The sequence below is a fragment of the Sinocyclocheilus grahami genome, unplaced genomic scaffold (assembly GCF_001515645.1).
Source record: "Sinocyclocheilus grahami isolate Dianchi unplaced genomic scaffold, SAMN03320097.WGS_v1.1 scaffold242.1, whole genome shotgun sequence".
Lineage (NCBI taxonomy): Eukaryota > Metazoa > Chordata > Actinopteri > Cypriniformes > Cyprinidae > Sinocyclocheilus > Sinocyclocheilus grahami.
Window position 1 is genome coordinate 250451 of NW_015505421.1, and position 26472 is coordinate 276922.

The window sequence follows — 26472 nt, forward strand, 5'->3', positions numbered from 1 at the left end:
CACAGTAGAAGCTAATGGATTTTGATGCCGTTGATTTCCTCTGACTTGAAATTAAAGGAGTGTTGACATTGTTGTTTTTTTATAGCTGGGAACATTTGGAAGTGCATCTCAGACCAAAGGGTCAGCATTTACCCTACTGGAATAGAGAAGAGAGGAAAACACATCACGGCTGATCTTCCCTCTCTCTCCCTCTCTCTCTCTTCCTGCCAGCAGTAACTGCAGCTGATAGGCATTAATACCCTCAGAACCCTGGAGCATGGCAGGGAATGCAGCTCGACACGGAGATGAGGTGGAGCTTTCTGTGAGGTAATATGATTTGAGAAAATCATTGCTGCTCTTGGCACTCTGAATGACACACAGTCAGCCTGTGGGGATGAGTTTCACAGAGGCAGGGATATGATTTGTGCTGTGTTGAGTGGACTGTCACAGGATTGTTCCAGCTCATGTTGAGGAGACCAGAAGACACCATGTATAAAAGGTACTTAAGAGAGTTTTATATTCTGCTTGTTTGGGGTTCTGTTGTGTTTGATGTTTAATTTATATATTTTTTAACTATATGTTATTTGGCATTACATTTTGGTTCAGTGGATCTTCTATTGGTTTTGTTTCAAAACTTTTCACACTGGACATGTGGCAAACCTGTAACCTGTATTTATAATGTAGTTGTGTTGTATTTTCCTATACCCTAGTTTCTTAGTTTTCAAAGACAAGTGCTCAAGCTGTCCATGTTGGCATCTGACTAAGTTTGGCTAGCTTTTTACCAAGTTACAGATGCATTTCTGCCAAAATATCATGGAGTTTGAAGCACGACCTTTGATGTGATCAACAAAAATTTAAAGATATCCAAAATGCATGATTATTTATATTTGCATTGTATTATTCCCCCTCAGTGTGTTGCTACTCAGCTACTTGAGAGTTGATTTTCAACGGGGAATGATTTTAATCTGTTCTCTACAAACAAAGGCATAAGATATATTTTTAGCTGTGATTCAGGATGCATTCAAATATTTCTGTCATATTTAGTAATTTTTTTTTAGCTCTCTGTATTGCCTTCAGTTGCATGATTAACACATGAAGTAGCATAGAATAAAAAATATATTTATTCTTAGAAGCAAATACAAAGCAGCTTTCATTAGATTGGAACATCTGGTAGCACTTTATATTAAGGTTCAATTTGTTATTTTTAGTTAAAGCACACGGTATCATGAACTAACAATGAACAATACTTTTATAGTAGCTATTATGTTAATCTATACATATGCCAATAGAACATTTATTGTTGTATAAATTAACAATGTGTTTTGAAAAGATAAACAGTATATTTAAAAATTAATATTAACATATCATTAAATTGTTAAAATTGTTGTTGACAGTGGAACCTTACTGTGAAACTATTTTTTTAGTATTCCCATTCACCTCAATGGCTGTTGCTTGGTTGCCACAAGACCCCCCAAAATACATTATTTGAAATTGGTCATCTTAGCTTATAACAGCTCAGTTCTGCATCCAGTTTTTTAGGAGCCAATCACCTGAGCCACTGAAATTGTGGCACAACCTTATCTGTAACTTGGTAGCAGCTAGTCAAATTAGCCAAACTGGGACAGGTTGCATGTTCTGCTTTCATCCACGAAAACTAAAACTACTAACTGCAATACTAGGGTAAAAATATTTATTTTCAGAGATGCAAAGAAGATTAGTACATTTGAAAATACCCAATTCCTGATCCAAATATAGAGTGAATGGGTTAGTAAAACAGCAAAATTAAAAAACAAAAATACTTTCAATATACATAAGAACCTTTTTTTAAAATATATATATATATATACATTTTCAAAAAGTATTTGAAGTGTGTCCAAGTACAAAAATAGCCTCTAAGTACTGTATGTTTACAATGGATCTCATATGATAAACCTGTGTGTGTCTAGTGTTCCTGAATAGTTGGAAGCTTGAGCTGCAGTGATATGAATCTGTTGCTCTGGTTCGGTGGAGGCAGATCATTTCTGCTGCTTTTGATCCTGCTGTGCTGTGGGACCTTGCCGATCTGGACCAAGACCAGCAGACACCAAGGGTCCCGCAGACCTGTGCACAACCACACCAATGACATCATACTGGCTGTCATACTCCCTCAGCACAATACGTCCTACCCCTGGGCATGGCCTCGTGTGGGACCCGCACTGGACCGCGCCATTGCTCACGTCAATGCCGATCCCACCCTGCTGCCCCGGCACCACATCCGGCACATCTTTGCAAACAGTGAGGATGGGGACGGTATCTGCTCAGAGTCTATCGCCCCCCTCATGGCCGTAGACCTGAAGTTTGAACACAACCCGTGGGCCTTCATAGGGCCTGGCTGCGACTATACCTCCTCCCCCGTTGGGCTGTTCACTGCTCATTGGGGCCTCCCCATGATCACAGCAGGGGCCCCTGCTGTAGCTTTCATGCAGATGGAGATGTACACTTCCATCACCAACACAGGCCCCACACATAAGAAACTGGGCGAGTACGCCCTCCACCTGTACAAGCATTTTGGGTGGCACCAACACACCCTGCTGATGTTTAGTGATACCAAAATGGGAGAAAGGGCCTGCTACTTTGCCCTGGAGGGGCTTTACACGGAGATGCATGAGGACAACATCACCACCATGGACCTGGTGTTTGAGGAGAACAAAGGGCCTGTTAACTATTCCGAACTCCTCCACAAGATCCAGGATGATGGAAGAGGTGAGTGGTTTGTTTCTCTTGTTTTGCTAGAACAGTCTGCATCTAATTGGGCATCTCTCCTTGTGTTAATAGAAGAATAGATTAGAAGCTTCTTCTACCTCAAGGAATAGTAAGAGTGAGTGCGAAGGTCTTATTGAGTGACTTTGTACCTGTCTGTGACAGCATATTTTGTCCTCTGAGCTTGATTCGTGCTGCATTCTGTGATTCAGACTGAAATGCTTCAAGTGATGCTGCTCAAGGCATATGGGTTTAATTGCATATGAACTATCATTTTACTAATTCAGTATAATATCACACAAATCATGACTGACAGTAAGGAGAAGGTTAGAGAGATAGGAAATATTTAGAGTATGAAGTCATTGCTGATTTTTCTTGCTTTCAGTTTCCTCGGCCATGATTGAACTACTTCAATGACGTACCTACTATATATCATTTTTTAAATATAGTTTCAGACTCCAATTCAGGCCAGACTCAAATCTGAGTCTTTTATGAGTGCCACATTTCAGTATGTCAGAGCACTTGCACTGACCAACAGCAGGAGATACAGTTTTATAGTAACTAGTGCATCACGCTATTTAGCTTGTTATTGTCTCTGCAGTTAAATATTCCTCAGTGCTTTGACCTCGGCATCAGATTAATGCTTCTTCCGCAAAGGGGACCTCAAGAAACCTGTATCTGTACGTTTTTAATGGATAAGTCCCACAGGGACATAAAAATGTCAACCAAACAACATTTATTAACAGAGGTCATGAACCCTGTGAGCATGCAAGAAATTTTAGCACACATTATCTGATCTGTTGGCATTTCCTGCAAATGTATTCATTCAGTGAGTTTATTCAGTCTTTCTAACTGGTAAATGTGAATGGTTCATCATTAGTCACTGGATGCTCTGTTGAGTCACTGAATGAACAGTTAGTAAGAAATGTAATGTACTAACACATAAAAAGTCAAATGAATGAAGCAGTGGGATGATGTCTCAGGTGGAGGCTGTGTGTATGTCATAAAATCCCTTTGAAGACGCAGAATCCTATAAACACATCCGGATGTGTTTTCAGGAGATGATATCAGCAATATCCCATTTTTACAATCATCCATAAAGTAAAAAATGCAATCAACCTCATGATGTAAAACATTGTGCTCATAAAACACCAGCAATAAAGTCCAACTACATTTCTTTGCTCTCTCTGGAGTACAGACAAAAGCCTCAGCGATTGTAATGGGGTCAGATTAGGGTGTGTTAGAATAAGGTGAGCGTGATTTGGCCAAGTACAACATGTTCCTGGATCAACATCCTTGTTATCAGCCAGAATTAGGCATTTATTCATTTATGGCATTGGTTGATGTTGGGCGATGTATATGTTGTTGTTTTGTATATGTATTATTGTTTTTCCACTTTTTTCCCCCCAGTTTTTGCGTTTTTTTATTTAAATTTAATTTAAATTGTAATTTTGCCATCATCTAATGCTCACTTAAAGCTAATTTTCAAAAACACTAATAGTTTAATAATACTTGTTAATAGTTATCATTAGCAAGATTCCAAAATGATTTGATAGGTTTTATTTTTCTTACTGCACATTACAATGTTGTGATGCCTAAATTCACAAGTGATTTAGAATTTTAAATTAAATTGTACAGAATTGGCCATCAAGTATCGGCCACAACAGGAAAATAATTATCTGCCTTAAATTAACTTTTGGGGACAAATGATAGAATGTTTTTGTAGATGCAGAAATGTTTTGGGGTCTTTCTGACTGATTAACATGTGGTGATTACCTGTGGAGTCGTAACCTTTTCCGGAGATCTCAGAAGAGCGGAAATGCCCTTCCTCACCTCCTGCCTCTTTCCCCTCAACCCTGTAAAAACATCCTCACATCATCATCAGCAGGAAGACAACACATGGAGACACACCACTTGCCGAGAGTGATATCTCTAATGTATTCCTGCTCTCACTGGAGTTTTCCATGTGAGTGCTCTCTCGTTTGGAGATTCAGAATGCTTGTCTTTTGAAAGCTCAGTTCTACATTTATAAAACTGAGAACATCAAGTGCATTTTATTTGAACAAATCTATATTATCAGGACAGGGCAATTTGGGAAACACCCAGCTTGTAAATGTCAATGAACGTGGACTTGGCATTTAGAGAGTTTTAGCTGGAGATCACAAAGCTGGACATGCAACTAATTACATAATTACAACCATCTGAACATCCATTCAGTACTCGGAACATTATTTTTTTAGCATTGTTATTTGCTCACATCATTACACAAACCCAGCAACAAATTCACATTTATTCATAACCTTTCAGACTTCTCATTCTTTCTCTGTAGTGCTGAAGTGATGTACACTTAGCTGCTGCTTTGCTTCTGGATAAAATCTTCAGCACAGCAAGGCTGTTAACAGCCAGGAGTCAGCAGGTGCTTCAACATCAATCTCTCCCTCTCTCATACACACACACACACGCACACACACTTCAAAGCTGCACTGTTGATGAGGACTGTGCTCCTCTAGTAAAATTTTTCCATGTACCCAATCACTTCAATCACACCTGATTCTGAACATTGTGGAAACCACCATCAAAGAGGACCTTCGCTCCAGTGTGCCAACAAGAAGATCTGGTTTTCAGTCCCCTGACCCAGATTTTGGGAGTCTTGAATTCTGATCAAGGACAAGCAGTTCTAAGTCAGGACAAACGAATTGAGCCCATATTATGTAATTGTTTGTAACAATTCCTCTCCTGGTGGAGTGGTAGCATCTCTGCCTTGTCGTCTTTTCAACTAAATTGCCACTCTTTGTGACTAGAGCTTCTTGCCCTCTTGTCGTCATGCTTGCAGAGCGCAAGAGCGGCCATGCTGAACTAAACTACCCACAAGGCCATGCTTTGCTTCTCCCTGCTTTTCCATCCATCTGGATCAGCTTAAAAATTAATCTGAACTGAGGGGTAGAGAGAGATGGGAAGCAAACTACACAAATTTGTAAAATCATTACACACACTTTTTTAAACCCAGAACTTCTTCTGCTTACTGGAGGAATGTGCTGTATTTTGATATTTCAAGTCGATATTTCCCATCGTGTCTGACCTTTGGATGTAATGCAGAGTAGTATTGGTGGTTGAAGGTTGTATTGGTGTGGGACTCTCATTCAACATCTGATTTGACAAAAATGTGTGTAGTGCAAGATGTGTCATCAGTATTTTTTATCCGTTTCAAGAGAGAAATACTGCAAATTTAAAATGTGTTTATATTCTAAAAGTGAATTTTGTCAATGTGTAGGATTACTCTAGAATTAAAAAATGGACTAAAGTCCACAAAATTCCAATTTTAACTTCTTGATTTCTATGATATACTGTACAAGTGTCTAGGTCATAAGATGTACCGCTGATGTGCCATCTCATAAATAATACATTAATGTTCATATATATTCATAAATATAAAATAAATACTCATGCAATCCCTTTAAACCCAATCAGGCCCTTCCATCTCATTTGTATTTTGTGGAGAGCAAAGCAGAAAGTTCTTGTGAGAGTTGTGGTTTAAGCTTTCCTTTACTTCCTCTCAGGCCCGTTTGATGCTTGTAGAGTGAATCTGAACACATCACTTAAATTCTTTCATCTTCTGTCAGATCACTCAGGTTTATATGGATTATCTTGTCAACAAATAGCTGAACAAGTGAGCATGGATGAAGCCCATCCATGTCCCTGTCTGCTCCCCCTTCATTGTCAACAGATGCGTGAGAAAATAGGCTTCAAGGATTCCATCTAGATCAATAGAACTGCTGATAATTCTTGTTATAATTGCTCTGATCATTTTTTGGAGCCATGGAGTGTTTTGTGAGTGGTGTGCCTATATCGGTGTCGATATTCTTTAGAACAATGTACTGAAGCACTTTAATTACAGGTTAAAGGGAAGGATAGAACAGCGTAAACATAGCAGTTCAAGTTCTGCATTTACATGTATAAGTCAAGGTCAGTGAAGGAGTGAAGCTGTAACAGTCTTCTATGATCGATCAAACATTTAGACACACACACACACACACACACACACACATATATATATATACTAAATAGAGAAGACAGAATAAAACAAACAGCAAGAGTAGAGCATACATTGATGTACATGTGAACATGAAGTTATTTCTTAATGGTGTTATTTTCAGAGAACACAAATGTGGGTTTCCTTAAATGCAACACACATAAAAATGTGCACTTTTTCTCTGATTCTGGCTATCAGTGTAATTGTAGCACGTTTGTATTTGAGAACGACATCGCATTTTCTAAGCTGAGACCATCATTATCATTCGAGCGCAGTGTGCAGACATTTTTATCGATTGCAATTACAACGTACTTCCTCATCTAATTTCATGCAAGCAGGGCTGTGATTAGCTCTTGTTGGGAGGGCAGACTCACTCTTACACATGGTCTAGCTGGTGTGGTGATATAATGGAGTGCAGAGTTTTGAATTGATAGACAATTCTTTTGTCTATATGTACAATTTAGGATATTTTTCTCAGCCCGTTTTTTCCCCCCATAAGAATAGGAGCCCATATTTATGAAGTTTAATTAGAAAAATGTAATATTAATTTGGCTAGTTAACAAGTAGCATAGCGTGTTTTTTAAAAATCAAGATTAAAGTAAAAATGTATGCAAGTAATGGTTATAGGTCCCCTACCCTCTTGATGGACATGAGCGCAACCAGGAGCACTGTCTTAAATTACAGTAACTTGAGCTCAACTGAGTCAAGTGGCTCGAAGGGGGCCCCTCTGTAGTCCCGCCAGGAACACAGAGAGATCCCAAGAGGGAATGAGGTGCAATCTGGGGGATTTAATCTCCTTGCACCTCTCAGGAAACTGATGATCAGGTTGTGCTTCCCCAAGGATCTTCCATCCACTGCATCATGATGCGCCGCAATAGCAGCGACATTCACTTTCAAAGTGGAGTGGGACAGCCTCCGCTCCAAATTCTCTTGCAGGAAGGAAAGCACAACGGTGACCGGGCATCTTTGGGGGTTGATTGGTAAGAGGAACACCAATCAATGAACAGACCCCACTTCAGAGCATAGGCCTGCCTGGTAGAGAGGGCCCTAGCCTGAGTGATAGTATCTATCACTGCCCATGAGAGGCCATTGAAGTCCACCGCGTCCCGTCCAGAAGTCAGACATGCAAGTTCCACAGATCGGCACATGGGTGCCAAATAGCGCCCTGCCCCTGAGAAAGAAGGTCCTTCCTCAGGGGGATTCTCCAGGTAGGGGCTGTCACAAGGAGCATGAGATCGGTAAACCAGATCAGTCCTGGTGTGCCAATATGGAGCAACCAGCAGGACCTGCTCCTCATCCTTCCGGATCTTGCACAGAGTCTATGCAAGGAGGCTCACTGGGGGAAAGGTGTACTTGTGCAAACCCCGTGGCCAGCTTTGTGCCAGTGCATCTATGCTGAGGGGGGACTCAGTCAGCGAACAGCTTGCAGTGGGAGGATTCCTGGGAAGTGAACGGATTTAGGGATTTGAGCCGCATCTAAATCCAGAGGAGGAGATGGGGGGTGGGTTGCGAGTCTGATGGTTGATGTATGCAACTGTCGCAGTGTTGTCCATGTGGACGAGCACATGTTTGTCTTGCAGCAATGGACAAAACTGGAGAAGAGCATACAGTACTGCCAGCAACTTGAGGCAATTGATATGCCACTGCAGTTGAGGTCCTGTCCAGGAGCCTGAAGCTGCATGCCTGAGGCATCTGTTGTGACAACAATGTGGCTCGACACTTGCTCCAAGGGCACGCCTGCCCGAAAAGCAAGGTCTGACCACAGGCTGAAAAAGCGGCAACAAGCTGGGTTAATGCCGACTCAGTGAGTGCCGTGGCACCATGCCCATCTCAGGACTCAGCTGTGCAGCCAGTGCTGAAGTGGTCTTATATATAACAACATGAGCAACATAACTGCGGATGCCATATGCCCCAGGAGCCTCTGAAATTGCTTTAGAGGAACCACTATTTTCCCCCTGAACAAATTCAGGCAGTTCAGCACAGACTGAGTATGCTCTTTCATGAGACACGTGCTGTTATGTTGACCGAGTACAGCTCCATACCGAAAAAAGAGATCTCATTTCATGTTCATTTCCCAGTTGACCCGAAGCCCCAGCTGGTTGAGATGCTGAAGCACCATATTCCAAAGTGGGGACAGGGCACCCTTCGGGACTTTTGTAAAGACAGGGACACCCCGAAGGGGAGGACTTTGTACTGATACACCTGACCCTCGAAAGCAAACCAAAGAAACAGCCTTTGTCGAGGTAGAATCGAGACATGGAAGTACGTGTCCTTCAGGTTGATCGCTGCAAACCAACCCTGGTGTTGAACACATGAAAGAATGAGCTTCTGTGTCAACGTCTTGAACGGAAGCCTGTGAAGTGGCCGATTCAAGACTTGCAGATTCAGGATAGGTTCTAACCCACCACTCTTCTTGGGTACAATGAAATAAGTACCCAAAATCCAAATTTCATCTCGGCTGGAGGGACAGGCTCTATTGCATCCTTCGCCAAAAGGACTGCAATCCCTGCAAGCAAGACAGGGACATCCCTGTCTGTCACTGACATAAAGAGGATGCCCCTGAAACTGGGAGGGTGCCTGGCGAATTGAATCACATAGCCAAGTTGAATCGTCCAAATGAGCCAGCGAGACGGGTTGGGGAGCACTAGCCAGGCTCCCAAATTTAAAGCAAGTGGCACCATAGGGATGATTCCTGACATACAGACGGAGGGGCAGCAGAGGGAAGGAAGAGAGACCAACCTGGGAGGCATGGCGTAAAGCAACCTTTATCAGCGAAGCAAAAATCTGAATGAGTTGATGCACACCGCTATCTTATATACCCGTATGTACAGGAAGTGGCTTACCATGCAAATTCCACTCGCCAATTGTCATTGGCCGTTTCTTGTAATGCTCAGAGGTGATTGGGGCTCCCAAGTGAGACCCCTAACGTCAGTGTCGACGTAACGTCAAACGTGACTGCCTGAAAGGGAACAATCAACTTTTAGTCTAGACTATTTGTGACACATAATCAGCAGGTAGCAAACACAAATTGTTAATAATTATATGTAAGTATGATAAAAAAAATTCCAATAGGGGCCCATTTGAATTAAAATTTTTTTGAAAATGTAATTGTATTTTTGCTGCACTTTTAAGCTTCTCCATTTTTAATCACCATGTTTTTTTGTTTTTGTTTTTTTGGGCAGTTCACAAAATGGTGTAGTCATAATAATAATATAAAATTACATATGAAGAAATTAATAATACTAAAATAAAGTAAAAATGTATTAAGTGCACACACGAGACTAATTAAATCAGACTAATCAAAGCTGATTTATGTTACATGAAGTGGGTCAACATATAGGGATGGATATACTGTATCGAGATCACATGACCAGATGAAAATATTGTGTGACAAATGAATATTTAAAATGCCCCATCCTCAATTAATTTGAGGTCTGTTGTTGTTTTAAAAAGTGGTTTAGATTAAGTATAAGATGCCATGCTGCTTCAGATGTCATGTCAACTACTCATTTGCAGTATATTTTTAGTAGACTTTCTTATCATAGCAACTTACTATTTGTACACTGAACTCTGCCGAGTATATGCAGACATTAAACTGTATTTGGCCCACAATAATACTCCTGTCCAGGGAAAACATGTTCAGGAATGTTATGTGTGCATCTGAGAAAAGCGAAGAACCTTGCTCAGTGTTAGTTAATGTTTAACAGCATTGAAAATAGCGTTTCCCTCCCTTAGGTTGGTTATCTGCCAGCAGCCCCTCTCAAGGGCTTTATCTGATAATGATGTGCATTTCAGTGTGTAATGGACTGTTTTATCTCAATGACAGGTTGCTCTCACACACAGATGTACTCCTTTCCCAAACAAAATTGCATTTGCCCTATGGACATGTCTTTGTAATCATAGCAAAAATGTTGATGCAGTCGCTCTTGTGGGTTCTGATCTGTCATGAACTGGGGAAATCAGAAAGTCATAATTAAATTTGCATCGTTGGCATCAGCTAAGTGCACAAATTATGCAGTTTGATATTTGATTGAGGCTGCATTTTAGTTGTTTCTTCGTTCTTTCTCTTTCTTTAATTCTTGTCAAAGTGATAGACGGCTGGGTTTTGTCATGGCAAGAGTCATGTGGGCAGGTAAAGGTCTGGTTCTGTGGTAGTTGACTTCAGACACAAAGAACTGAACCGCTGACTCACTCACAGTAGGACTTTCTATCCTCCTATATATTACCAATTTACTTCGCAGTTATGTGTTACTTTAGTAGCCTGCAGACTGCTCTGTGTGTGTTTTTCAGATCAAATCTATGTCTATAAGTGTTTTATTCTGACGGGTGAGAGAGTAACATCCAAGATGTAGTATGCTGTAGTATGTAATTCACATGCTGCTTTTTAGCAATCTTTAGCTTTTCATTATCTGGTCTAAATAGCTTGTCAACCAGAAACCATGTTCCAAAATCCATCCCAAAAATCAAAATTCCAAACCTATATGACTTCCTTCTGTGTGACACAATAGAAGATATTTTGAAGAACGTTGGGAACCAAACATTGGAGCACATTGACTTCCATTGTATGGACAAAAATCTTGATACATTTCTCAAAATATCTTCTTTATGTTCCACATACAGGTTTGGAATGACAGAAGGGGGAGTAAACGATGACAGAATTGTCTTCTTGTGTGAATTATCCCTTTAATATGGCATGACCAGCTGGCAACTAGTTTGTTGCGGATCAAAAATTTCTAGCAGCTTGAACCAGCAAATGACAAATTTAGACAAGTTAGAAGCCAGTTTGTGTTTATTTCTGTACTAAAATATGAACTAAAAATCTCTCAAATTGTTAATTAGTTTGTAGCACAAGTGTCATGTTATAGTCTGAATGATATGCACATTTGCAAAGCTGAGCAAGTTTTGCCTTTCATCTACTCAGATCTGCAAAAACAAAGATTTTTGTTTAAAGCCTCAGATGGATGGATGGATGTTCCCCCTATACTTTACTCATATTCCATTATATTGGCAGAGATGCTTATAGATAGATGTTAATTTGCAGAACTCTTCTAAAATTCTAAATCCACCTCTCAGCTATATTCATTATTATCATCATACTGAAATCACATTGCACACACACACACACACACACATACGTGGCTGTTAACATACTGTAGGTCTCCTGCAATTAAACTCACTCTGCAAATGACTGTCTGGTCTGGAGTCAAGTTATATCGCTTTCTCTCACTGTCTCTGTGATTTACTTCACTCATTTGAGTTAATGAAGCATTTTGTTTTCTTGTCCAGATTTCTTTCTCTCCTTGTTGGTGGTTGCTTCTCTCGCCTGTATGTTTTTATTATCTGAAATGTTGAGGAGAAGCTTAACATCCGTTTCATATAAAATCTGTTCCTTATCATTCTTATGAAACATCCTGTTTAGCTCAATAAAAATGAGAATGTTTCTGCTGGTTATAATTACACTGCAAAACATTTTTTTATTTATCAGTATTTCCCTCTCATTTTCTAATACAAATATCTAAACATCTTTTAAACGAGAAAAGTTTACTTGAGAAGCAAAACTACATAAGATATTAAGACCTCTTTTTTTTTGAGAATATATTTCATTCTCTGAAAAAAAACCATTAATGACCAATCCCATTAGCTTTTTTTCATTTTAAACAAAAACCTCACACAAATTGTAATAAAATAAATTCAAAAATGTATTTAAATATATATTCTCTGAAAACAAGTCTTAGTATTTCATGCATTTTTGCTTAAACATAAACGTAAATTTATCTTGCAAATAAATATATGTTGTTTTTAAGATACTGGAAAACAAGACTGTTTAGGAAAACAATGTTATGCAGCGTGAATGAATCATGAAAACATATACAGTATGACGTTAAAAGCATAGAACAGACAGTCCAGACACATTCAGGGCCATAAATGCATTAATGCACCATACAGACACATTTACACGCATGAACTAAAATGCACACACATACTAATTCCTGTCTGGATGTGTTAAATTGACACGTTATGCTGAGGTAATGACATTATGGTATTGATTACCAGGTCATTTCTGGTAAAAGTGCTAATGGGAGTACAAAACGCTATATTTGTGCTTTTATCTCATATAAAGGTAATGCTGATATGAATGATGAAGAGGCTAAAGTTTTTCTCATGTCGATATCCTTTGTTTTCTCTCTCTTTCTCGTTACAGTAGTGTTTGTATGCTGTTCTCTGGATATTTTCCGGCAGTTAATGGTGCACTTCCACAGGGCAGGTCTCCCTAAGGAGGAATATGTCTTCTTCTACATTGACATCTTTGGACGCAGTTTGGAGTCCAGGCCTTCTCAGCCGTGGGCCAGAGGAGACCCTGATGATGTCTTTGCAAAGGAGGCCTTCCAGGTGATTAAAGCCTTTCATAAAATATGAGAGAGAATGACAGAGATTAGGAGATACATTTTTAAAAATAGAGATTAGAGATACATTTTTAAAAGAAAAATCATTTTCAGTCATTGAGTATATTTCAGTAAAAATATAAAATAGCAATATAAAATATTTAATTTTTAATATGAATAATATTTGAATAATATTAAAACATTATAATAATAATAATATAATATATTAAGACTTGTTTTCAGAGAAATTATCTTAAATTAAAATAATTGTATTTACCACTCTCATTTAAAGTAGAAATCTCATTTTCTGCTAGAAAAAAAATTAACAAGATTTATGCCTGACAAGGAAAATACTCAATTCAGTATATAGTCTCTAATAAACCTAATTCTAGATATGTTCTCTTTGTCTGCTCGTCTGTCTTGCTCTGTATGGTGATAGCTGTTGTTATCAGATGTCCTTATTAAATTTGTCCTGTAAGACCTGTCTGCACAGTAAAGCATCCCATAACATGCACGCGCACACACACACACACACACACACACACACACACTCAGCATCCTTACTTTCATGGTTTAAGTTTCTCTGCAGGTTTGGTTCTGTGGTTATTACCAGAAATATAACTAATATTATTCAATTTGATATGAAAATGATTATGATGATAATGGAGGAGAGAGACAGTTTTTTCATCAGAATTGTTAAAAGAGCCTTGCTTTAAGTGTGTCTAATGACATAACAACAACATGTTTAATTTCAACACCATCTAACGCAAAACAATCACTGTTGTCTCAGCGGGCTCAAAATCTGAACCATATTCTTATCAAATGCTCTGCAGGTCACTCTGGCTTTGGTTGGTGTCACAGAACTGCAGTCACCAGCTACTGTGATAACAGCCGCCTTAGAGTGCAAGAGTTTCTGTGCAGAGCGTGAGAAAAAGTCTGAACTCCAGCACTCAGTACCCTCTGATGAACCCACGCATAGGCAGATACAGGACATGCTGACTCTCAATGGACATTAGCTTTGGTAGATTAAAGACTATGACTGCACACAACATACAAACACACACTTTATGCATATTCTTAATTTTCCTACCTGACCAAATTAACAAACTATTCATACTTAAATTGGGAATTATAAGAGAAATACTTCAGTCTGTCAAGAAAAGAAGGTGTTAAATGTTTGTTAATAGGTTTTTAAGAATATTAGCATTTTATCTGATTGCAATTTGTCTGTGAATGTGATGACAGCAGTTATTCATCAAATGTTGGAGCATTATAACTAGGTATATATCCAATCCAAATGCACCATGTAGTCAAGCACACTTTCAGCATTTTATAGAGCTGATTCTTGTGTCTGAATCACAGTTTTGATGGAATGTTTTAGAGTCCCAGAAATGTATGTCAGATTGCGGTAGTTTGTTGCCAACAAGATGGGATTTAGAAGGTAGATTTGCATACTTTATTCATATAAGATAAAAATATTTGATGTATTTACAATACCAATCAAAAGTTGAAGGTCCAGTAAGGGCTGCAAGGAAGTTTTAGAGGGGTCATATGATGTTGCTAAAAAGAACATTATTTGGTGTATTTGGTGTAATGAAATGTGTTTGTGTGGTTCAAGGTAAAAAAACACATTATTTTCTACATACTGTACATTATTGTTTCTCCTCTATGCCCCGCCTTTCTGAAACACATTGATTTTTACAAAGCTCATCAGTCTGAAAAGCGAGGTGTGCTCTGATTGGCCAGCTATCCAGTGTGTTGTGATTGGCCGAATACCTCAAGCGTGTGACGGAAATGTTACGCCCCTTGTGATGCCCTTTCTTGCCGGAGTGAAGAGACAAAAACATTAAAACCCATTATAAACGAGGCATTTGTTGCATCAGTGGGGACATAATTACGGATTATAATGACTTATACTGTCGTTGCATCGCGCCGCGTAAACATAAAACCATGTCTGCATTTGTGATCGGAAAAATGACAAACAACAAGTGCTAAATATATACAACGTACTTACAGTCTGTGAGTCGGAACAGCCGGCATTGTAGTCTACTCTACCAGGATCAGGAAGCAGTCTTCCATAAAATACGCTGCACACATCTGAATATTTGGGTGGAACTGTTCTGGAACAGTGTTGTAAATATCACTTAACCACTGATTTCTAGTCGTGTCCTCCTTTGGAAGGCCAAACAAAGTAGTTTCGCATTCACAACGAAACACACGGTGGCTAGAGTGAGCGGAGGCCAGCTTGAGTGAGTGGCGGTGGGCGGGCTTGAGAACAGTGCGGCCAGCGGATTCGACGAAGGAGCGGCCGGCAGGCTTGCAGCAACCACATGTGACGACCCCGGGCTGGACTCCGCTTCGTCCACGGTGAAAGCCGATCCAGCGATCCACAGCACGAAGTTGATGTATTTCCTCAGCGACCAGCACAGATCTGCTCCAGGAATGACGAAGCGGATATTGTCCTCTTTTGGAAGACCAAACAAAGTAGTTTCGCTTTCACAACGAAACACAGCGCCTTCACGACATGGCGGCAGCAACAATACTAGACCGAGGATAAAAGTTACGCCTTCTTTCTTTGCGTGAACATTTGGGCGGTGTTATGCAAATCTTCCCACATCGTGACGTAGGTATGTGGGGGCGTGTTAGAACGAGACGTTTTAGGTAGGCGTGGTTGATTCTTAACTTTTATAAAGAATATCTCTTTGGATTTGAGACTTTAGTCTTTGCAACTTTACAGATCTTCTTTATGCACCAAGAGCTTGTAACAATCCAAAGAGAAGGGAAAAATTGAAATAGGATCATATGACCCCTTTAAACTGATCGAAAGTGACAGTTAAAGAAGTTGAAGTTAAAGTTTAAGACAGTTTAAGACATTTAAATTGTTACAGAAAAAAGTATGGTTTACACAAACATATTAGGCAGCATAAGTGTTTTCAGCACTGCTGAAAATAAAATTTTTCTTGAGCACCAAATTAGCATATTAGAATGATTTCTGAAGAATTATGTGACACTGAAGACGGGGGTAATGACTGTTGATGAAAATTAAATTCAATTACAATTTGAAAATATTAAAACGGATAACATTTTCCTCTTCGCATATTCTTCAGTTTCACATTTTGAAAATGTTTATATTTTGTATATTTTTTCAGAGTGTGAAGATTCTGACCTACCTAGAGCCGCAGAATCAGGAGTACAAGGAGTTTGTCAATGATCTAAAATCAGATGCCAAACAAATGTTCAACTTCACAGTGGAGGATTCTTTGGTAAGAGAGATCATTGTGAAGTTATTTATTGTTTTCTTTTCTTTTTTGGTTGTTGTATTATGCCTTTCTACCAAGACTTGAAACCTTCCCTTGAAATTACTAGTTATTTCTATCTTGTTAGAAACTCTATGTGCCTCCATAACAGTCAGGGGTCTCTCATGAAGAGCTTAAATGGACACAAAATAATTTAAATGAATGTTTTTTCAGCCAAAATGCATTGTGTGCTTACAGCTTTTTCTGTAATAGTCCTCTATTCACTGCAGAAATGGGCTGCAGTGCACTTCTTCTTTTTTTTTCTTCAAAAAACTTAAAGGTTTAACGTAATTATATATATCTATGTATGTGTGAGGCCCAGAATATGAAATTAATGTGACGTACACATGCACATTTCTGGACAAAGAGCTTTAAGCTGCACTGCATTCATGTATTTTAATGTAAGTCAAATATCATGTTTCTAGTTATGGAGCTAATGTGTATGATGCATTTGTCTGTTAATGTCTGTCCTGTTTATTGAATTTAAGAGAGTAGGGCACATATAATATGCATGTAAAGAGGTAATCTAGTTCAATTCAGGATCTTCATCTTTATTTCACCGTGCATCTCAAAACAAAGTGTATAAAAACACATTCACACAGAAACAGGAGAGAAAACAGCACTGTAAAAAAAATTCTGTAGTTTTTACAAAATAATTTTGGCAGCTGTGGTTGCCAGAATAATTCTGTAAAAAACACAGAAAAACTGTAAACACATTTAAGGCCCAAAACTGACTATTTTACAATATAAAACTGTAATTTACAAACAAGAAAATTTGAATGTAAACCAGTAAATTCAACAATGCACACTGCTATTAAAATCTGTTTTGTACCTTTAACACACTGACAACCACCATAATAATGCAGGTGGTAAAAGAGAAAGCCACATGAAGAATCAAAGCTCATCACAAGTAGCTTTGCCACAAGCAGAAGTATATACTAATATATGGTGAACAGAGTCATTCATGGAAACACAAAACACCATCATGGTAACACACATGATACTTAAATAATGCATTAAACTTTCATTAAACAACAGAAGATAACTAATAACAAAAACTATTAAAAAAACATGATTATTTAAACAAAATACGTTCAAATGTGGAGTGTCATGCAGGGAATTCTGGGAATATCAGCTTACAGTTTTTGACTGTAAATTATACATTGATTTGTTATTTTTACGTCTAAAAACTGTAAAATTAACAGCATCTCATGAAATGTCTGGTTAGATATTTTACAGTTTTTCCCTGTATATAGTACGGGAACTTACTGTTAACCTATTAACAGTTTTTTTCCGTAGCGTTTTTACAAAATTTTTCAGTTAAAATTACACTTATTTTTTACAGTGAGGGCTTGTTGAGCCATTTCATGGAGTGTTTAACATCGGGTGTGCTTCTGAGAGGACCTCTGTATGTTTATCACTGTTCTCTACCAGATGAACAAGCCATATGAGCACGTCTGTCTTAAGTTTTCGGAGGCTTTGTGGATTTTCCCCTCAGTGTGAATTCTAATTGAGACGCCTAAGTCTGAGATCATCTTTAAGTGTTTTTCTGGGTCCCGGTTCACATTGTGAAAGTAACAGGGAGCTTGAGTGAAGCGAAATATGAAAAGAAATACTCTTTTCCAGTGACTGTGCCATAAAAAAAGCAAGTCTCTCATCAGATCTGTTCATTTGCATGTAAATGGATCTCTGCGGGGGTAAAAGGGTCAGAATGGATCGGGGAAAAAGATTAAGAGATGAAGCACTTTTCCCAGTGCCTCAAGAAGTCTGACTTTCATTTATCATTTATGACAAATGTTTGATTAAGGATTCAGATCAGATCAGGTATATTTAGAAAATCAACAGAACAATAACATGTTCCAAGTAGGATTTGTGTTGAGAAAATCAATCTAACACATCCATCAGTACCAGCATGATGGACTTTGGATGCTGAACACTGATTTGTAATGCTGGTGAAACCATGCCACATAGGAAATTAGGTTTTATGTACATTGAAAATGAAATGAAATTAGTTGTTTTACAATCTATGAGGAGGCTCAAAGTGATGATCATGAATTAGTATGTCTTTGTATTCACTTATGTATTTAATTCTTTCAGATGAACATAATCTCAGGTGGTTTCTATGACGGTCTGATGTTGTACTGCAATGCTCTAAATGAGAGTCTTGCAGAAGCACATGATCGACCTTCAGGAGAGTCTGTCACAAAGAGAATGTGGAACCGGACTTATTATGGTGAGCACATGATCTAACTGAAACCCAAAATCCAGAACCTGAGCTCAGGATTCATCTTTCACAGAAAATAACCTCAAAATAAGCTCAATTCAGTGCTGATAATGTTTTATGTGATGCTGATTTAAAAAAAAAAAAAGGTTTAAGAAGCTCTTAAAAGCAACATGGGACTGTCGATTAATGTGCATTACTGGTTCTGGACTGGGGTTAAAATTTATCCCTGGACAAATCAAGCCCATCCGGCCCACAAATTCCCCCTTGAATGTTTTGATGTGTCAATTGGAGTAAAGTGAAGTGACGTGTGGCCAAGTATGGTGTCCCATACTTGGAATTTGTACTCTGCATTTAACCCATCCAAGTGCACACACACATCGTGAACACACACCCGGTGCAGTGGGCAGCCATATTGCTGCGCCGCCCGGGGAGCAGTTGGTGTTTCGGTGCCTTGCTCAATCAGAATCAGAGTCAGAATCAGAATGAGCTTTATTGCCAGGTATGTTTACACATACGAGGAATTTGTTTTCGTGACAGAAGCTTCCACAGTGTAACAGAATGACAGTGACAGAACAAAAAACACAGATAATAAAAAATAAAAATAAATAAAAAATAGAACAAGTAAATAAGGAATAAAAATATACAAATCGACAATTGAATGCATATCACCAGAGATATCACCAGAGATCATTTCTATAATATTACAGAACGTGTGTGAACAGATTTCAATAACCTTTAATGCTGCCTTGTCAGATTTGATGACTGGAGATTTGGTCTGTAGCTGTTTATATAAAACCAAAATCCTTTCTAAAATATAAGTTTAGAAATCTACAGAGTGAATTTGAGGTGCACTACAGACAGTCTGTCTATAATAATGATGTAAATAATTAAATTATTAATTAAAACTCAATGGCATCCGGATGGACAGGATCGTTTTATTCATGTAAGGAATTTGATGCATAAATAACAATCAGGATGGTTGAACACAAAAAAACACAATGCAATACTTGGACAGCTAGCCTACAATGATAATTTCCCTAAGTAAATTATCCTGTTTTAACAGCACTGCTCAATCAATGTCGCTGTTTCTCTACAACGCTTTTCAATCATTTGTGCAATTGACCAATCAAGATTTGAGTATTCCAGAGAGCCACGTAGGACTATTGTTTCTGTGCTATTAGTAACAACAAACGGCCCTTACATTCATCATGCCCTTATGATTATTCTTATCCTTACAATATCTTACTATTTTATCTAGGGCTTAAAGTGCTATCAATTTGAATTTAGCTTACCTGTCGAGAAGAAACTCAAGTTTCTCCATTTTTTAAAAGCACCGCCAATATTTACCCTGGTTTTACCCCATTGTCTGAATATTTAGGCAATTCTTTGAATTTTGGCTTGAACTTCTGTAACCACATCTGATTTTCTTTTCCCATTTAACACTTTAGCCAGCTAAACACCCAGAGTTGACAGTCCAAAAACAACTGCATTAAACCTATCAGCCACATCTTTGTCTAAAACAAAGCATCAGTAATTACTAATTGCTGAATGTTTTTTGAGGTAATTTTTTTAAACCTGTTTTCAGTGTTACTTTCCTAACAATGATATATATTGTTTTCTTTTCACGTTATTCTCTAGGTAAAAAATGTCTCAATAGGGCAGAAACTCGGTGAAATGCAATACTGCATTATTTATGGTTATATGTTCTTTGAAGGACTCACACATGTGATGTATCCTTGTGTGTTCCTGATATGATGTTGCTGTTTTTAATCCCTCTGCTGTCGCTATCTGTTTTGCTTAGTTGTAGAATTTTTTTATTTAATTTTATTATTATTATTATTTTATTTATTTATTTATTTTGATGATGTTAGATCTTAGACTTAAGACATTGATTCTTTCAACTAAAGATAACATTCTAATTCATTCTGTAATAGCAAAACATCACTTGCAGATGATCTGTTCATGCTGTGCAGGATGTGTGACATTCATTTTTATTAGAATGATTATTTGGCTGCTGATTGCAATTAGATCTCTGTAAAATGAAGACGTTCATTCAGACATCTGTAACAGCAGCCGCCCCAAAAATTGAAATTACTAAGCTAATCTTTTTACAGTTAGTACAGTTATATCCTGTCTCCTAAATACTTGGGCACACAAGGGTTTTGCAGCAGTTTAAAGTTGCTGAATAGACAGGAATCACAGAATGTTCTACATATTGTTCTGCCTTTTACATGACATTTGAAAGGGGAAGCAGACTTTCTTTAGTTGACTTCTAAAATCATTTATCCTCCTTATTGTAAAGATAATGAAACCCTTTTCATAACTATTGATTGAGTGCATAGCAGGGGCGATTCCAGGATTTTCATTTTAGGGGGGCTCAGCCCCCAGTGAGGGTATAATAATAATAATAGCCTAATAATAAAAGATATATAAATAAAATGAAAAAAATGTTTGATTAATAAGGGTCGTATATTAAACTTATTCCACTTTATTGCATAGATAGGTATATCATTTGAGTACTGAATACGTCAAATTCAAGTCTTCATGATCTCACACACACAACCTGTTTACTGTACAAACACAAAATGTTACTGTTTGCATTTCTAGTACAACCCTTTTTCCTTAACTCAAGTATGCAAACCCCTTTGCCACATGCACTGGAATATGTATTATATTGAAAGTTACATTTTCAAATGAAAATGGCAACATGATCGTTTTATAAAGTATGTGCTTCATTTTCACTGGAGGAAACAGCTGTGGTGTGATGAGGGGTGAATGCAGTGAAAACTTAGGCTACAATAGATGGGGAACCGATTATTGCTCCCCCATGATATTTTGTAAACTGGATTTATGACAAAGAACCGCACAGATGCAGATATTATAACAATCTATCGATAAACACACACCTTGTCCTCTGTTTCTCGCTCTGCTCTGCCGCGGTCTGCAGATTGAAAAAGATCTCATATTATTTGATTATTTATTTGAAATTAAATTTTTTAAAAGACATATTTAAAAAAGACATAAAATATGCTGTTTTCCATAGATATTCACCTTAATCTAGGTTTAACATTTAATGAAATATTATGAAAAGTTGTTTATATCAACATTTTAGGTTCAGTTAAAAATGTTTTTATATAGCTATAAAATCACTCCAAAAACATAAAGAAAACTAAAATATACTGTTTTCCATATGCATCTGTGGTTTAACCTAAAATATTAATGTTGATATAAAAAATATTTATGTTTCATTAAATGTTAAGTTAAAAATGTTTTTATATAGGTATAAAATTACTCCAAGTAAGATACATCCATAAATACACTTTTGCTGGAAAATTATGGTATAAAATGCAAAACATTACTGATTGGTTATTAATTTTCATTATGTTTTTACTGCTGCTTCCAGTTTTATCACAAGTCATTCTCACAATTTAGACAAAACCTCAATTATTCAGGTAGATAACGAAGTTTACAAGGCATAAATACAGACGTCAACATCATAGGAGATGGGAACTGTGTTTCAATATTGTATTCAAATGTTTAGAGTCTTATTTTCCTGCTTTAATCCTCAACCTGCCATTTACATTTTCATTCTGGTATGCCGTACTCAAGTAGTTTCCTGTGCTTCCAGCTGAGGTAGTCATAACACTACGATAAATGACTTCAACTCAGATGACTTAAACCATTCTGTTCACTGTCTATGTGCGTGTCCAGTCTTTTTATAACTCATGTGGGCTTATTAAAGCAATCCTTATCATCAGCCGATGTGAGGACATCTCTCTCTTCCTTTCTCCCTCTCTCTCCAATGGCTTTGACATTTCCAGTCTGATAAAGCTTAAGCTTTTCATATCAGTCTAAATGTCACTGTGTGTTTCCTCTGAGCTGCACTCGGCCTCTATCTGTAGCCCATTTAAAGAGGTGAGTGGCCTCCACAGGAAATTATAGCCCGCACCTGACCCTCATTGGCAGATGGCACAACCGGAAGCTTTTCAATAAAGACTCGATCAGATTTAATTGAACACTTGTATACACATTCTCGGTGTATGGATTGATTTACTATGCGTGATTATAATCATTTTGATTACTCATAATGTGACAAAGAGGTAGATGATGTTAATGTCTTCTTAGAATTATAGCTCACTTACCGGGATAGTCCACCCAAAAATTTAAATTGTGTCAATTTGCTCACCTTTCTTTGATTCTGAAATCTGTTTATCTTTCTTCTGTTTAATATAAAAATATTTTGAATAATGTTGGTAACCAAACAGTTTTGGTTCCCATAGACTTCCATTGTATGGACAAAAAACAAAAAAACAATGGAAGTCAATGGCAACCAAAAATGTTTGATTACCAACATTCTTCAAAATATATATATTTTTTGTTCCTTAGAAGAAAGTAAGTCTTACAGCTTTAAAACGACATGGTGTGTAAACGATAACACAATTTGTTTAAATGGTCATTTTAGCTATGGGACTCCTGCTTTATGGGGTTGAACTTTATATTCATGTTTAAATGATGGCCAGGCAAGTCATCAACTTTAAGTAGGTCAAAGTTTACACTTCACTTTATAAAAGCTAATTTTTTTTTGTGTGTGTGTTCTGTTGTGAATTTGTTGCAATGAGCTCTATAACACACACAGTTTGTCACTTGGTTTTCCCAGGTGTCACTGGTCTGGTGCAGATTGATGAGAATGGAGACAGAGAGACTGATTTCGCCCTCTGGGACATGACTGACACGAACAGTGGCAACTTTCAGGTCAGTGATAATCACATACTTACTGTATTTCACAATTTTGTCATTTTGTTATTGTTATTCTCAAATTAGGTATTTTAGTAGGGGTAATTTTCATATTAACCACTGGGGCACCATATTATTTTTTATTTAAAAATATTTATTTATTAATTAATATATTCTTCTTCTGCTTCGTTTTATGCTTCATCATCATCATCATCAATTTATTTTTATGTATTTCAGACAAACACTGCCAAGGTGCCACCTTACTTTGAATAGCAATGATGCTTCTGTTGTTAGTAATAGACAGATGAAATGCAATCTCATTTTTCTTGCCGCAGTAATGTGTGTGTGTCATCCAAACAGTTTTGCCTTTGTTACAAGCTAATGAATTAAAATTTAACACCTGAATCTCAAAACCAAGTGGCAGATTGGTGACACACACACACACACACACACAAACACACAAACAATCGTTTCTGAAAGACACTTGATTGGTAATTGGGAGGCCAGGCTGTAGGGAGGTTAATCATAGGATACATATTCAGTCAGGGGAATGTTTTTTGTTTGTGTGTGTGAGCGAGTACAGGAGAGATGATGCATAGATATTAAAGATCTCAGCTGCTCTCTGAATAAAGCTTGTCCTTGTCATTTTTTCTTAAATTCTGGAATTTTTCATCTTAACATTTTTGATTGATGTTGCCACCATTAACACTGTTTATTCACTTTGCTTTTGCTTTCTGTGAGTTTAAAGGAATTGTGTGACAAGCTGTTTTTTTCTCTTATGTTGGCGTCAAGTGGTCAAGGTTCAGTTAGCCCCAGCTGGTAGATGCCATAACTGTAACATCTGGACACACACACATGCACACACACAAATTAGCAGTGCATTCTGATGGAATAATTATTTTATGCAAGATTCAGCAACCATTATTTCAGTTTGAAACATTCAGTCTGAAACATTTCTTTTTTTGCAATATTGTAAATGTCTTTATTGTCATATTTGATCAATTTAATGCATCCTTGCTGAATAAAATACATTTCTTTAAAAAAATACTGACCCTAATCTTTTGAACGGTACTGTAAATGTCCTTCAAACTAATAGACATGAACTAAAAGCCACAAAAAGTCACAATTTTGAAGATCTTAAAGATATTGCAACAAGCCTAACACTGAACACTGCTGCCTGTTTCTTTCCATTTCCATTTAGAATTTAATTTATTGCATAAATAAAATTATAGAACTCCATTGCATTTGTTCTCTTTTTTCTTACATGTTGTCCTGCAGACTGTGGCGGTGTACAATGGCACTCAGAAGCAGATGAAGATTCTTCCCGGGATGGCCATCCAGTGGCCAGGTGGCAACATTCCCTGGGATGTGCCCCTCTGCGGCTTTAAGAATGATAACCCTGCCTGTCATGCACGTGGGTATCGTACAGTAGTTCTGCAGTCCAACTGCTTACCAGCCTCTCACTATCCGTCACATTCCCTCTTTCCTTTTAGGAACTATCGCAATGCACCAGATGATTTCCATTGTGCTTTTCCTCATCCTCGTCATCATCTTCACTGTGACTGTGTTTATATACAGGTGGGTGCTAGCTAAATGATTTTGATAACTGACCTGTAATTTATAAATGTGATTCTTTTCTGCAAATATGGCTGCATCTAAGACACATACTGTATGTACACACACAGAAAGCTGAAGCTGGAGAAGGAGTTGGTCGCTCAGTTATGGAGAATTCTTTGGGAGGACATTCAGATGGGCAATCTGGAAAAGGCCATGAGGAGCACCGGCAGCAAATTCACACTCTCTCTAGTAAAACACAGATACAGTACATACTACATAGTGCACACTCATATTTTAAATGTCTTCTCCAACTCTCTGGTTTTCATTTAAATACAAATTTTATTTATTATTTATTTAATTTTCATCTCCGAGTCATTTGATTTCCCTCATTCTCTACAGAGAGGTTCAAACTATGGATCACTGCTGACAGCTGACGGTAATTTCCAGGTGTTTGCTAAGACTGGCTACTTTAAGGTATCATTCTGTCAAGCTCTGGTTTAAATGTTTGCTTGGTAACCTTTTACATGAAGGTTCAATTTGTTAACATATTTAGTATTATGAACTAACAATGAACAACATTATTTACAGCATTTATTAATGTATTAATAGGTTAATGATCATTTAAAAATATGTTCATTGCCAGTTCATGTTTGTTCATGATACATTCAATAATGTTAAAGTTGAAATGTTAAAAATGTATTAGTGTTAGTAGTAATTAACATTAACCTAGATTAAATGCTTTAACAGTATTTTTCATTGTTAGTTTAATGATACCTAATGCATTAACTAATGATAATAATGAACCTTATTGTAAAGTTAAAATTTTGTATGCATGTTAGAACTTCAAATTGCAAATCTCATTGCAAACATAGTGCGCGTTTGTGTGTGTGTGTGTGTGTTTGTGTGTGTGTGTGTGTATGCTTGCTTCTTCTCCAGGGAAACATTGTGGCCATTAAATACATCAACAGAAAGCGCATCGATTTAACGAGGAAAGTGTTGTTTGAACTGAAGCATGTGAGTGTGCCATGCTGTTATTTTGCTCTACTGAAGAATTATTCTGCAAATCTGATTATAATCATTACAATAGATTCACAAACAACCAACTACATTGTAAATAAAACAGATTATTGGAGTGTGTTTTACAAGAAAATACTATTTCAGTTTTTCTACGTCAACATTTCAAGTTTAATTCAGTATGTTACTTGCCATTACTTTGTAATTAAAGTGAAATCAGTTTCTGCACCATTTTTTCAGTGTAGTAGTAATAGTATTTAAAAAAAGTTTTTTAAGGATATTCTGTGAATTCTGTGTGTGTTTGTTCCCCAGATGAGAGATGTGCAGAATGAGCATTTGACCCGTTTTATTGGTGCCTGCATCGATCCACCCAACGTCTGCATCGTCACAGAATACTGCCCTCGAGGCAGCCTGCAGGTACAGGCACTCAAGATTCATGAAGTTTTCTATCCTTTAACCCTAAACTTTTAACATTTTTAACGTTTCCCTGAAACTATCCTTTTGATAAAATGTTGA

General features: G+C 37.5%; 1 protein-coding gene across 1 annotated transcript in view; it reads left to right on the plus strand.

Moving 5' to 3' along the window:
• Positions 1-257: 257 nt before the first annotated feature.
• Positions 258-26472, plus strand: part of LOC107598010 (atrial natriuretic peptide receptor 1-like) — a 35350-nt gene continuing 9135 nt past the window's right edge. Inside the window, exons 1-12 of the mRNA XM_016289249.1 lie at positions 258-478; positions 1926-2721; positions 12951-13138; positions 16281-16394; positions 18525-18660; positions 23309-23403; positions 24664-24799; positions 24879-24963; positions 25071-25191; positions 25342-25416; positions 25879-25956; positions 26269-26373. Of these exons, the coding sequence (XP_016144735.1) occupies positions 1962-2721; positions 12951-13138; positions 16281-16394; positions 18525-18660; positions 23309-23403; positions 24664-24799; positions 24879-24963; positions 25071-25191; positions 25342-25416; positions 25879-25956; positions 26269-26373 (1893 nt within the window). The 5' untranslated portion in view covers positions 258-478; positions 1926-1961. The remainder of the gene's footprint in view (positions 479-1925; positions 2722-12950; positions 13139-16280; positions 16395-18524; positions 18661-23308; positions 23404-24663; positions 24800-24878; positions 24964-25070; positions 25192-25341; positions 25417-25878; positions 25957-26268; positions 26374-26472) is intronic.